The sequence below is a fragment of the Numida meleagris genome, chromosome Z, assembly GCF_002078875.1.
Source record: "Numida meleagris isolate 19003 breed g44 Domestic line chromosome Z, NumMel1.0, whole genome shotgun sequence".
In the NCBI taxonomy this organism is placed as follows: Eukaryota; Metazoa; Chordata; class Aves; order Galliformes; family Numididae; genus Numida; species Numida meleagris.
Window position 1 is genome coordinate 52374352 of NC_034438.1, and position 15117 is coordinate 52389468.

General features: G+C 37.8%; 1 protein-coding gene across 3 annotated transcripts in view; it reads left to right on the plus strand.

Moving 5' to 3' along the window:
• The window catches only part of LOC110390224 (neuronal acetylcholine receptor subunit alpha-7-like), a 40889-nt gene extending 37595 nt beyond the window's left edge, over positions 1–3294 (plus strand). For all 3 annotated transcript variants that reach the window (XM_021381461.1, XM_021381459.1, XM_021381460.1), the window contains one exon: positions 2269–3294. In XM_021381461.1, coding sequence (XP_021237136.1) covers positions 2269–2790 — 522 coding nt within the window. In that variant the 3' untranslated portion in view covers positions 2791–3294. The remainder of the gene's footprint in view (positions 1–2268) is intronic.

Below are 15117 nucleotides of genomic sequence, written 5' to 3' on the forward strand. Positions count from 1 at the left end.
GCCATTGAACCAGCAGGCATAATTAGCGCAGGTGCTTACCTTCACTCCTCACAAGAGGTGTATGTAGCTGGAGACCAAAGTTCTGGATTTTCTGTGATTGGAACTGAGAATAGATCTAAGGCCGAACAGTGTCGTGCTTAGGGGAGGACCCTGGTGGTCACAACAGTGATAGGCTGTTTACCTTTGAGGTGGCCTTGCCTGTGTCCTTCCTTCACAGAAACCCAAAATGCAAGTGAGAATGTATATTCATCCTACTCTGGCTGTTTTCTGACAACCCCGGTGCTGCATCTGACTCCTGAATTAATCGGCACGGCAAGAGATGGCTGATGCCTGAATGTCTGTGTTCTCAAGGAAATACGGAATTTGGAAGTTCCAGTAAATTTAAAGGCTATTTTGCTTACTTGCTCATATTTATTTTTTCTATAGGAAATAGACTTGGCTGTACTTATAAATTTAATTCCCCAAAGGAGTAAGCACTTCATCTTGAAAGGAAAAGTAACGTTCCTATAGAGTAAAGGTTTTGCACCTTACATCTTCCAGAGCTAACAGACATCTTAACATTTTTGAGTAAGAAAGTTTGCCTAGCCCAGTATTTTGACAGTTAATGCTTCTGGACAATGAATTTCTTGCTCTTTCCCTTGCCACTAACACTGTTAAAATATTGTTAGCAATTAACACCTTATTTTGCTCCATGATGTTTCATCTTGTGTCCATAAGATGTCAGATGACACTGTAATTAAGTTTAATTAAATCCAATATGGATTTTTAAGCTGCTGCATTACAGTTTTCTCTTTATCTTTGGTGACCATGTAGGAAATAATGAAAGATTTAAAGCCCTCAAGAAAAGCAGAATAATTGGAAACAGGAAATAGCCTTTGAGGATGAAGAATAAATGATTCATTAGCAGGGGGGAAGCAGAAAGGCTCACAGAAAATGGCGTGAGTCTGCAAACCAGAAGAACTCTCACTGTAGAATTTTAAAGCTGTGTAAACATCTTCCAGTAGCCATTGCTTTTGCTCTTTATTATTGTAATTCCCACTTGTGGTAATTAATGCCTTCTCTTTTCTGAAATTGTGCTTGTCATTATAGTTGCAGCTCAAAGTGTTAGCTGCAGTTTCCCCATCCCTGCATCTGCACTGTGCAAACACAGCTCAACTTGTATCTGAAACAACCATAGAGGCAAAAGGGGGTGATGATTTCTGCAAGGCTGAAGCAACTGAAGCAGAGTCACAGAGGGAGTCCTAGTCTTCATTAAACAAGCAGTTGCTTCTGTTCTTTCCTGAACAGAAGGCTGACTTCCAGCCACGACAAAGTCACTGAAGAGGCCTTCTGCCTTTCTGGAGTGACTCTCGCAAGCACCTTGCAGGCAGTATGCATGTACACATACTGCTTGAATGACTTAACAGTTACAGGATCTACTGATTTAGTTTGCATTCTTTGGCAGCAATTGATGTTAACCACAGAATTATAGTGGGCTTATGTTTGAGGCAAGATGTCTGAAGACCAATTAACAAGGGAAAACGCTACATACTCTGTGGTTGGCTCATCTGATGGTCTTGACAAGAAATGTATACTCCACACTTCAAGCGCTTTTGAGCACTTTTGAGAGTGCTCAAAAAAACTGTACACCAGACAATATCAGCTCACATCAGCATTCAGATTTTGAAGTGCCCAGTTTAATTGATTTGCTGTTATTCTTCAGAAAAAAAAGCCTTCTGTATTATGTGGCAGAACTCTTCACAAGACTATTTAGATTTCTCAAGCGAAAAAACAAGGTTGTTTTTTAAATTTAAACAACAGGAGTTGGGGAGTATGCTAAAAACAGCCATTAATCTGTTGTGGAGTTTTTTCAGCAGAATCCAAACCTTTGTTCCTCAGGTCTGTAAGTGTTGCTCCTTCCACACTATCTGAGAAGTGGATGGCAAAGAATGCAGCCAGCTTTGTGCACTGTGCTCATTTGCAGAGGTCCAGGATTGTTTGCAAAATATAGGACTTCAAGAACTGTTTTGTAATGTAAAATTTCACATCCCTTATGCTTCGCACCCTAAGTGGACACTGAACATCTGTTTGCTCAAGATATATCCATAAAAGGTCTATCTCAGGAAGAAGCCAGACCCAAAACCACTACATCTGAAAGCAGATAGCTGGTGAAGCAGGCAGTCCTTCTAGTAGCACATACAGACTGACTGTAATGGTGACTAAATGTTTCAAAAACTGCTAAAATTCACAAAATTTCCCTTTCCTTATACAATGTTCACTTTCTTTCAGGTCCGTGTCATTCTGCTGAACTGGTGTGCTTGGTTTTTACGTATGAAAAAACCTGGGGAAAATATAAAGCCGCTCTCCTGCAAATATAGCTATTCTAAGCACCATCCAAGCGTGAAAAATACAGAGATGAATGTCCTACCTGGGCACCAGCCCAGCAATGGCAGCATGATTTATAGCTACCACACAATGGAAAATCCATGCTGCCCCCAGAACAATGATCTAGGTAGCAAGAGCGGAAAGATTACTTGCCCCTTGCCAGAAGATAATGAGCATGTTCAAAAGAAAGCTTTGATGGATACCATCCCAGTGATTGTGAAGATACTGGAGGAAGTTCAGTTCATTGCAATGCGCTTCAGGAAGCAAGATGAGGGTGAAGAGATCTGCAGTGAGTGGAAGTTTGCAGCTGCTGTCGTAGACAGATTATGCCTGGTTGCGTTTACCCTTTTTGCCATCATTTGCACATTTACAATACTCATGTCTGCTCCCAATTTTATAGAAGCTGTTTCAAAGGATTTTACATAAGGATTTCAAATATAAACAGAATGAGCTGAAAGGTAACTTAAAAGCGAATATCGTCAGTACTATTGCTAGATAATTTAACTCAAAACAGAGAAGTGTACTTTTATGTGCTAACATATGCAGAAGGGGATAAAATTAATTTCAGGAGATAATTATTTCTGATGTTAGTAATAGCATTTATTGAATAGTATACATACTAGCCTCTTACTTATTTCCTAGACAACTTCCACACATAATTATGTTGTCATCTGCTACAAAAAATAGAAAAGAATCCAAATCCACAGTGTATTTATTAGAAGTTAACACCAGTGAAAATGTGTAACTGTATGTTTGTGAACTTTTAAATATTGTAATAATTTAAATGATAGATTAATGACTAGAAGCAGCATTTCGTTGTTTTCAATATCCTAATGTTTTATCATATTTGTTTAATGTGGCTGTGACATTTATTTCTCAGATTTGACAGGCATCTCTCTGCAGTTTTATGATGCTGCACATTGCATATAAGAAAATAAACTGTTATCATGTTAACTCCTACTACTGCAGTGTCTCAAATTACTTCCTTTGTTAGTTTGTTTCTAATATAGGAAATGTTGACTGTTGAGTTTGGAAAGAAAATTCATTCTCCACAATGACAATCATATGTATCATTAATGGTACCCTCCCCCCCACTCACCATCCCTTCTTAACACCTTGATTTGAAATATTTCTGATCTCATGTGTTACAGTTGCCAACCTAAAGTGATTAATCCATGTAATTGGTGCAAAGTCTTAGCTTCACATCCTCTGTAGAAAATCTACTAAGTCAGTTGGGGTCATATTCCATACTTATTCCCCATTATCTACACCACCCCTAAACAACAATTTTTTACAAATTCTTTTTCTACAGTCCATTTTCAAAGAATTGTGTAAAAGATTTTTTTTTTTTTGCTAATTTTTCTTGCAGCAATTTTTAGTATCAATTAAAAAAAAAAGTGCTAATACGTCACTTGCCTGGAAGATAATTGCAATAAAGCACTCCTCTCAATACTTTCATTCCCTTCATTCACTATGCTGAGTGGCAATAACACCTCTCTTGGTGTGATTTTGATTTGCTATCTGATCACCACAGGCCTGCAGAAGGATATGGTCTGATGTAGACACCTTCCATCTCTGGGATAACAGCACTTTTCTGAAAGTTCATTGAAATAAAAAACAACTTATTACTGTCTTTGGCTGACTTGCATCTCCCTTTTCTTCCAAGTGTTAGTTCAGCAAAATTTCCTGTACCTATGTGATGGTTTGTTTCCACCATCTGTATTGAAGAAAAAGAAGCAAATCAGGGATAAGTATTTCCATTTAAAAGGTGATAGTGAAGCTGGCCTGTTTTATATTTTACATAGCTTTTGTGCTCTGTATTTCTTGCAGTTTCTTTCATTCTGGATGCAGCTCAGAAGGGTAACAATGACTTATGGTAAAAGCCTCGTTAAGAATTTTTTCCATATTTCTGAGATCTTGTTCTCCTTTGCAGGAGAATTTGTTCTCTAAGTAGCTCTTCCTGTGCCAGCAGGACGGAACTCCCATGATCTTTCCTTCTTCCTCCTGTCCATCTTACTGCTTCTACTAAGGAAATTGGCCTTGCAGAGCAGTTTGCCTAACAGAAATATCTTAACTGAACTGCAGTATTAGTCTAGGGCTTTGATTTAGTCTTATATCAGTAAATTACTGCTTTACTTACAGGGACAACAGATAAATAAAAAGTCTAAATATTCATTTACTTCTGCAGCTGATGATGCAGGATTCTAAATGACCTTTAGAACACTTGCTCAAGGACCACTAATATTTTTTCATGAAAATCTCCATTTTTGAAACTAATCTCCAGTGACAGGAGAAAAAGATAAAAGCTAATGTTAAAGCACACAGTCAGAATAGCTTAGTGTTCTAATGCAAAGCATGTTCTTTACATGAAACACAGTTTTGCTGGATAAGTCTACTTTTAACTGAATGTGTGTATCTTAGGATTGGAAAGAGGACAGAAGCTGTCTGAAAACAGCAATGGAAAATTAATTTTAATCACTTTTGTTTGATAAACTCCAGTGCAAATAAAAATCTCAATCTACAGAGTACTATCTAATACTACTCTATAGCCAGGCTATTAAAAAATGTCCTAAAATTCAATTTATGTTAGCTGTATGAAGTTTATAAATCCTTATACTGGACTGATACTGCTTTCTGCTTATTTGTTCAGACAACAAAGTAAGGCAGATCTTTTTGACATCCAGCAGTCACTTAGCCTTCTGGAAAGTAAGAGGACCATCAGCACAGAGTTTGTAGTATGGCCTAGTTTAAAATGGTGCAGCAAATAGTTGCTGTGCATACAGAACAATGCAGTGTATGTGCATTTAGGATTTTCCTGAGGACCACAGCACGCTTGGAAGAGTTGATGCATCATCTGTGTCTACTGGTTCACAGCCCTTCATGACATTTCTAGATAGTGTCACAGTGCACCTGTCAAAGTATTACATAATTCTAAGAGAAGGAAAAATTGGATAAATAGCGACAAGAAACTACCCCACAATACTTCTTGCAAAGTCCGGGCACTTACACAAATGTTACATAAAAAATGATGATCATAACCTCCACAGGAAACACAGGGACAGGGCAGGCAAGGTTCTTGTGCATTTTCTCTCACAGAAGGTGTGGAAGGTTTCTGGTGCAGAGGTATTCAGCATAAGAAGATGAGAATCTGCCCTGATTTATTCATGAAGCATAAAAAATAATAGATGTCACCAATATATAATTTTCACTTCAACTCATGAATGGCCAGGTTTTCTCAAGTGTCTTAGTTATCTTAACTCAAATACCTAGACATATGCATATATCTGAAAAAATGTGGTTTTCTATCTTAGAGTATTGGTAATCACTCTTAAAAGTCCGCTATTTTATACCTGCCACCATGAAAAGTAAGGCTGTACAACTTCTATCAGTGAATATCAAGAATTTATTTACTACAGTAAAACCATATAGTTCCTTTGGATCAAAATTAACTTTTTAGTAGTAATAAAACTTTTTAGTAGTAATAAAATGATGGTGGTAGGTGGATGGTTGGACTAGGTGATCTTGTAGGTCTTTTCCAACATATCTAATTCTATGATTCTATGATTCTATGATTCTATGAATAATAATAAAGAAGTTGAGGATTTTGAGATAAAAATATTTTCTTATACCAAGTTACCACATGCCCAGGATAAGAATGTAGTATAAGCCAGAAGAATTTTTTTGAAGAACAGGATTAATCTGGAGTTTTGTACTGTAGGAGTGTCAAATATTATGAAATCACCACTGTCTCCTCTTGGTGGAATTTGGAATAATATGTTGGATCTCTGTAAAATACTCAGTGGGATTATTAAGAGGCTGTACTGAGAAAAGCTAATCTGACTGGAAGACCTCTCCTTCCCAGAATTACACATCCAGTTCGGAATTATAAAGCAAAACAAGGGTTTCTTAGTCCTTCCTCCCCCTTGATGATATGCAGAAGGAAGAAAGGACACAAAATTTACAAAACTCCCAATTTCAACTTAGTAAAAATGTATATGCTCAGAAAGCAAGCTCCTGTTCTCTCATACTGAACAAGCTGAAGGCTGCAAAGGGTCTGCTTATGCAGGTTTTGCAAAGACAACAGCAGATAAGTCTCTTGGGTTTATATATGACACTGCAGCTTTTAAAGCTAGATTCCATCTCAACTGCTTTCCATCACCATTCAAGACTGTCTTCAGATCTCTAGCTCTGACTCCTTATCAAGGATGTTCAGTTATGCAAGTCATTCACACAGTCCTTCTCTCCAGTATGGGAGCAACAGCAGCTATGCTTCAACTGTGCTGAACATGCCTTATCTCAAATCTCCAATAACAAAGTTTTGAGTTTCCCACATACATCACTGACATATTTTACCATCGCTTGGTAATATCTAGCACATAATTAGATCTACTAAACTTGGATGCTTTAAAATACACTTTCTATATGGAATGAGACCGATTAAGGGAATGACCTTTTCTCAGAGATTGGTGCTGTGCAATGACAGTGAAGGCTGAAGCTGTGAAGGTACTGGACACACCATGTCAGCTGCACTGCAAGGGCAGTTCTGCGACACCTCCCTCCCACTGCCTTGAATCTTGAATGCCCTGAAGACCAGCAGTAGGTAAAAAGAAGTGTCCAGAAACAGACTCAACTGACTTTGTTAGCGACAAATAGCAGCTGTTCTGTGGGGATTTTACATTTAATTCTAAATGACCATTGGACATTACACAGCAAATTGCACACTACACAGCAAATCTGGGTCAGCCTCTACTTCCAATTCTCAGAGCAGTTCACGCTGTTAAAGCTGAAAGACATCAGGTTCATCATTAAATTCCCAAATCCTTAACAAATAAAGTGAGATACTTGCATCTACTTCTGTACTGAGAACAAGACCTTGTACCCAGACCCTAAAAGCTTCAAAAAATTACCTTCTGCTTTGGCTCACACTGTTTCTTTATAAAACTGCAGTAGATTTTTTCTATCCATCAACAACAGGACCAGCAATAGTTTTTTGACTGTTTCCAAAGATGCTCAGAACAAGATTTTAAAGTATTTTTACAGAATCAGAAGAGAACCACATATCCCTTATTTAAAGTTGTATTTTTGTAACATGAGCATGTTCACCCTTTTGGTGCCTGGGCTGCACTGAGTGAAGAGGAATTGTCTTGGGCTGCACATAAAATATATAAGTTTCTCCAAAAGTAATGCCTCCTATTTATTTCAAAGGGAAACCACAACAGATACAAAGAACATAATAACACTACTTGATAGAGCAAATTCTCAGCTACAGAACATTATTTTTCAACATAGTCACCCCCATTAGCTCTGCATTTTCATCAGCAATGAACGAGAGCCTGCATGCCGTGCTTGTAAATACCTGCACCAGCGGAGGTGACACACTGTCACCACTGCTGAAACACACCACCGACCACCTCACTGTCTACCAATGAGGGAGCCAATTGAAAGGAAAATAAAAACAACAAAGTAGAACTTGTAGGTTGAGATAAAACAATTTAGTAAGATAGAGAAAGGGAAAAGGATAATAATTATGACAAAGACATATATATATATATATATATGAATATATATACCAGGTGATGCACAAGCAATTGCTCACCACTGACTAATGCCCAGCTAGGCCCAGAGCAGTGGAAGAGAGAGAGACAAGCTCCCACCATCTTCAAAACTCTCCTGCCATGTGATATCACATGGTATGGAGTATCTTTTTTGCTAGTTTAAGACAGCAGTTCTAATTCTGTCCTCTCCCAGTCCTTCGTTAGTATGAGCTGAGAAACTGGAATGGCCCTGGCTCTGTACAACACTGCGTAGCAATAACTATAACCATGAGTGTGTAATCAACATTGTTTTTCTCCTAGAACAAAAACATAGGATTACACGAGACACCCTGAAGAAAACAATTCCATCCCAGCTGAAACTAAGACAATAACCACCCCTCATTCCATACCATTTATATCATGCTGAGATCTCACAATTTCTACACATCCTAACTAATGACCATCACTTTTTTTACTTTTTGATGCATACACACACGCATATTATCCCTATAGTCTATTGGCCACTCATGTAAATTGTCCATGGTATTTGTTGAGATCATACAATTAACTTAGAATATTCCATGAGTAATTGTAAAGTAAAGTGAAGAGATCTATGTATTACACAAGCAGTTGGCTGAAAATTGTTGCACTCACTATGGAGAGAGCACTTTTGGTATATGCTGCACGTTGAATTTGCTAAGATAATGGGTTCAAATCACTATCTGTAGCAGAATGCTGTGTATAATGCCAGAAAAAATTGTGACAGTACCTTTCATTTTCCATTTTGTTTTACGCTTATTTCAAAGACACAGTAAAAGTAACAGATATCCCAAATATTCAGATAATTCTTTTAAAGAGGGGAATTGTGATTTTTATTGTACTGCATCATACATTTCTAAAATGAGGATTTAATGAAAAACACTATGTCTGTGAAGAAGGTCAGCTGGGCATAACTGCATTTAACAGTCAATATATGCATATCAAAACCAGAATGTCCAGAGTATGACATCTATACCAATCATAAAATCATAGAATAACCTGTGTTGGAAAAGACCTTCAAGATCATCAAGTCCAGCCATCAAGCTGATCTACAGAGTCCCATCACTAAACTATGTCCCTTAGTGCATGTTCACACATCTGATAAGTAACTCCAGTATCAAGCTGTCCACATCCCACCTTCACTCTGCCTCCACAGTCTCTCTGGGCAACCAGTGACAGTGCTCAGTCAGCTGCACAGCACAGAAGCACTTCCTGATATTCAGATGGAACATCTTGTTTTCCAGTTTGTGGCCATTGCCACTCTTGCTGTCCCTGTGTACCACTGAAAAAAAACCTAGCTCCATCCTCTTTGCATCCTTCCTTCTGGAGTTTGTTAAAACTGATGAGACCCCATTTTCAGCCTGATAGTCTCCAGGCTGAATAGTCCCAGTTCTCTCAGCCTCTCCTTATATGCGTATCATGCGTAATTAGACAAAAAAGTACTCAAACCAGATCTCTCAGGCTGTGTCTTCCAAACACACAGAAACTAATGGGATTATACCTGGATATGTCAGCAGAGGATCTATCTACTCTTAGAATGCATTTATCTCTTCACAGCTTATACAGTGGCTATAGCATTTTTTTTTGTCTCATAATAAAAGTAACTGTGTGATAATTCTATTTCCTAAAGGTGTTTTAAAATCACTGTTCTTTTTTCATGTTCTAAATAGAAAACGCTGAATAATAGTTCAAGTAAAATTACAGTATTTCAGACCTATCACAAAACAGAAATGAATTAAACAGCTTCAAAATTACAATGAGGCTAGTAATTGCCCATAGGCAAATAGGGACAGGCATTCATGAGGAGAACATGGTGTAAGATTGGCTGTATCTGACTTGTTTGCATAGTAGCTGCACCGAAGTGTCTGCCTGGGAAAACAAGGTAGCATTTCTAAATGGATTTGGAAGTCTTAGGTGATTAGACAGATCATCTACTTAAATAGATTTTTATCATGAAACATCATAGCAAAAATATACATCTTTTCTTCCACTTGGGAAAATAACATCCTTTTCTAGCAAACAGCTTTTATTACTTATTCCCTTAGCCCTTATTTTCATTTATTTGCTAGAGGGTATTTTTAACACTTCCATCACCTGCTATACATAAATCTCATAGCAGTTTATATGTTTACCAAGCAGTCACAACTGCACTGGTAAAACTGAACTGCACAGCAGCTGTTTTGATTTCCACCGATGTGTTGAAGAGGTGTGGCACTTGTCACTGAACTCATCTCACTGAATTCAGTGGGAATTCAGTGCTTGCCTGAATGCAGCACTGGGGCTTTTACTGTTGCACCAGAGAATGTCTAGTGCTCTCTCTGGCACTGCAAGTATGCTCCCCCTTCTCTCTTCCCGTAGGATTACAGAATCACCAAGGTTGGAAAAGACCACCAAGATCATCCAGTCCATCTGTAGGCCTATGAAAGAGTAGCTTCTGGATGAAGCATGGAAGATGTGGGAAGAACTCAACTGGAAACGGAGTTGAAATGGAGTTAACTGCACTTTTCCTGTATTTTGCTTTATGAAAACTCTTTTGTCAGAGTTTTCTTTTCATAAGAGTTTTGGCAAGGAGGCTTTTCTTATTAAGGAAAAAGAGAAAGTCACCAAAGTAGGTGCTTAACAAACTGAATTAGCCATGCACTGAAATTCTCTCCTGATGCTTTCCTAAGCTGTGAACTGTTGCTCATTACAAGTTTCTCACTGTGTCTCCAAAAACAGCAGAGCAGGAGGAGCTGACACACTGGTTTTCCACACCCAACTGTTTTGTCATTTCCATCTAGCCAGGTGCCATTTACATCACTAGCCATTTACATTGCTAGGGGAGTAATTTGACAGTGACTGTCAACAGCATAGTTTGTCTCTGTAATACACTTTTAATCATCTTCTGATTCACTGAATTACAGAATCACAGAATCATAGGGGTGGAAGGGACCTCTGGAGGTCATCCAATCCAACCTCCCGTTAAAGCAGGTTCCCTACAGCAGGTCAGACAGGAAAGGGTCCAGGTGAGTTCTGAATATCTCCAGATAAGGAGACTCCACAGCCTCTCTGGGCAGCCTGTTCCACTGCTCTCTTACCCTTCCAGTAAAGAAGCTTTTCCTTGCATTCAGATGGAACTTCCTGTGTTCCAATTTGTGCCCTCTGCCCCTTGCTCTGTCACTGCACACCACTGAAAACAGCCTGACCCCATCCACTTGACAGCTGCTCTTTAGATGTAGGTAAGCATTGATAACATCCCCCCTCAGACTTCTCCAGGGTGAACAGTCCCAGATCTCTCAGCCTTACCTCACACACAAGATGCTCCAGGCCCCTAGCCACCTTTGTGGCCCTCCACTGGGCTCTCTTCAGCAGTTCCCTGTTTCTTGAACTGAGGAGCCCAGAAATGGACATAGTACTACAGATGTGGTTTTCAGTTGTTAATCAAAGGGTCTTACTTCTTGAAGCATTTGTACTGTTACTCCCAAATGCTTATGCTGTCTCGCACTTGTTAATATTTAGCAAATAAATGTTTTCATCTTTAAAAAATCTGTTATGATTACTTTAAAATATTTTATATTCACTAGTCAAAATACCTTTTTGAAGATATTCAAAGCACAAATGAGAATTTACTGCTTAACGATGTTTTATGCAACATTTTCCATGCACTAACCATGAGGTATAATCAGGCGTTTTCCCTCTCTTTAACAATCAAAGTGCAGCAATTTTTTGTGCATATTAGAAACTTTGGCTTTTTATATATTGTTATTTACTATTTTTTTTATTTAAAACCGGTGTCTCCACAAGTACATTTCTGTTAGAAGTGAGTTTATTAAAGAATGAATCAATTTTCACTTTTTAACAGTCAGTCTTCACGATAAAAAATGGCAGAAAGGTATGTGACACTGTCATACCAGAGAGTTCCGACGAGGTGTTGATACCAAGCACTTCAACAACTTTGTCACTGCTTTTTCCTCATCCTTGTGTTGTTGGCCATGGATGTAACTCAGAGATTACTGCAACTAAAGTATTCATCTCTTTACAATGGATAAAGGGGAGAAAACAGAAACTGGAATCCTTCAGGGCATTTTCCACTGAAGTATCATGTTTTCTATCCTTTTCTTTCCTTTTCTTCCCCTCCCCCTCATAGGAAATATTTCCATGCAGTATTTGGGTTGATGGTCCTATTTAAGTGGCTCCCTTCAAAATTTACTTCTGCTGTTCTACACCAAATTTCTACTTGTTCTCAGCTATTTAGTAAAAGACCAACTGTGCAGGAAAAATTTCATTGCAAGGAATTAATATACAGTACATTTTTTAATTCTACACATCATCTATTCCTTTGCACTGAATTGTAGACCAGGAATGCTACTTAAATGCAAATTAAATGCTCAAAGTTGGATTTAAGTATTTATTAATATTTTATGCTGACCATTCTATGTACCATTTTCATTGTACGTTCCATAAATAAATTTATTCTCCTCAGTATGTTCCTAATTTTGCCATTAAAATTCTTAGATGAGACTTTAAATATAAGGAAACCAATTAAAATTTTAATACTTTGACTTAATTATCTTAGTACAGCCTGTTACTGAATTTATTTTCAATACTAGAGAAATAATGTTTCTTAAATATCATGTCCTTTATCTTCCTTGTTTTCCAGGAGGTGCACCCTCCTATATTGTGCTAGGACATCAGTTTATTGCTATTAAAGTCTATTTTTATAATTAATATTATTCAATAGGCACAAAATGAAGCTTTTCTCCCTAATGGAGTGTTCTAATGTAACTAAATACAATTAGTTCAAAAAAATGAAGTTGATACCAACTTCCCAAAAGGACTGGTACATGTTTTGATGGATTTAGAATAGAAAAGTAAGGCATTAGAATTGTAGAAACTGGCACCTAAGTGGTAACAGTGGAATCTGCAGACCAGGTTTGTCAGAAAAATACAGGAAACATTCACATGTCTTTCTCAATTCATGGGTTGTCATTATTTGTGTATTCAGAAGCACTTGGATAAAACAACCAAAATTAGTTTCCCATGTGCTTGGTTCTATACAGTCAATATGAAGTGCTTTCAGATTAGATAAACAAGACGTACAAAGGTAGACAAGAAGTGTTCCATTTCTGTTCTGGTGACAAAAAAAGCACAAAGATTTAAAGACAGCAAATGACTTACCTGGGAATGTGTGGCATGATTAGAAACTGTGCAAAATCACAACAGTTCTATCCCAAGCCCTTTAAGCATAAACTACAATCTTTTTTTCCTTCTTGTTTATTCATAATTAACTTGTACTGCAAGTGTTAAACTCCCTTATCCGGAGTGTTTGTAAACATATCATATTATCAGCTGTTATAAATGTCCTGTCTAAGCAAATTTTAGAGGATTACTAGAGCTGCTTTAGGAAAAAATGAAAAATATTTAACTAATGCAATATTGAGAACTTAGTATGAACAACTTCTTAGTATTGCTTTAGAATGTTTCTTCGTGAAATCAGAAAACATAAAACCACTAGCCCACAAAAATGGACTTATTTTTGCAAAACCGTGGATAATATATATGTTAGTATATAACATGTAATTTATGAATAATAAGAGATAATTCATTAAATGACTTGATAGGGAATGGGTTGAAGAAAGCATCCAAGAATGATCTGTTTCATACCTATGTTTAAGAAGCCAAATCTAACGAGTGATGCAGCCACTCCTTGTTATTTCTGCTTAACAAACTGTGATTGTTAAATCCGATTTGCTCTTTAAGCTACAAAGTATAATTCACGTAACATAATTAGCTTAGAAATGTTTTTAAGAAAAACCTACAAACCTGAAAAACTAAATAGGCATTTTCATGCATTCTGAAGATTTCTGAATCATCAGCCAGTGGAATGTTTTCACTGATTCTTAAAACATTGGAAAATGTCATCCAAATGAAAAAACATACAGTTGCTACAAATACGTATATACATATGAAATGCATATTGAGATGTTTTATTGTGAATTACCAGTAGATATCAAGCTTTAAATATTACATATTACCAATATAAAACAAAGGCTGTCTTTAAAGTATCTGAAGATGTACACAATTCAACAAAAGAAAACATCTGCAGGAAGATGTTTGCAACTGCACATAGTTTGCTGAGTTTTCCGTGGGCAGTGGTACATTCATATCAGCTTTTGATATTTTCACATTCCTAAAAGCAGCATTTAAAAATATTTTATAGTTTTAACTTTCACACGCATTGCATTTATGTGCATTATCACTTGAAGAAAAAACAAAACAAAACAAATAATATTTCATCTGTCTTTTTACACTTTGGAACAGCAATACTAATCTTGTTGCTTTAGGGAACAATGTAAAAATAGTAGTTGGCTGCAAGGTGCGGCTTGTGATACTATGTAGACAAAACAAATCGTATATGAATAATACAGCTTTCCAACGTATCACTGCTAAGCCTGGCAAGAATCAGCTTGTACCTTGGTCATCCCCACGTAGTGGGAAACTGCAGGTGAGCTACTACATCATTTGAGTATTCACAAGGCTGTGGGGCCAGATGAGATTAACCGGTGGTGCTGCTGGAAGTGCTCACCATGCCACTCTCAGTACTTTACCAGCAGTTCTGGCTAACTGGAGAAGTTTCAGTTGGCTAGAGGCAGGCAAATGTGACTCCAGTCTACAAGTAGGGCAGGAAGGAGGATCCAGGGAATTACAGGCCTAGGAGTCTGACCTCAGTAGTGATGGAGGTTATGGAGCAGATCATCCCAACTGCTGTGTGTTTTTGTAAAGCAAATCCTATTTGATTAAACTGATGTCCTCCTGTGACAAGATGACCATCTTAGTAGATGGCAGAAAGGCTTTGAATGTTGACTGCCTGGATTTCAGTAAAGCTTTTGACACCAATTTCCCACAGAATTCTCCTGAAGAAACTGGCTGCTCATGGCTTAAGCAAGTGCACAGTTCACTGGATAAAATGGCTGGATGGCTGGACTCAGAGTCATAGAGATGAATGGAGTTCAATTCAGTTGGCAGACAGCCACTAGTGGCATGTGGGAGGGTTCAAGACTAGAGGCCACTTTTCTGTAACTTTTTTTTATCAGTTATCTGGATGAGGGGATTAAGCGCACGCTCAGTAAAATTGCAGGCAGTACTGTATTGGGCCTATGCAGCCAGGTTTTGGCAGCAGGGTCTGCAGGAGGGCTGTGCT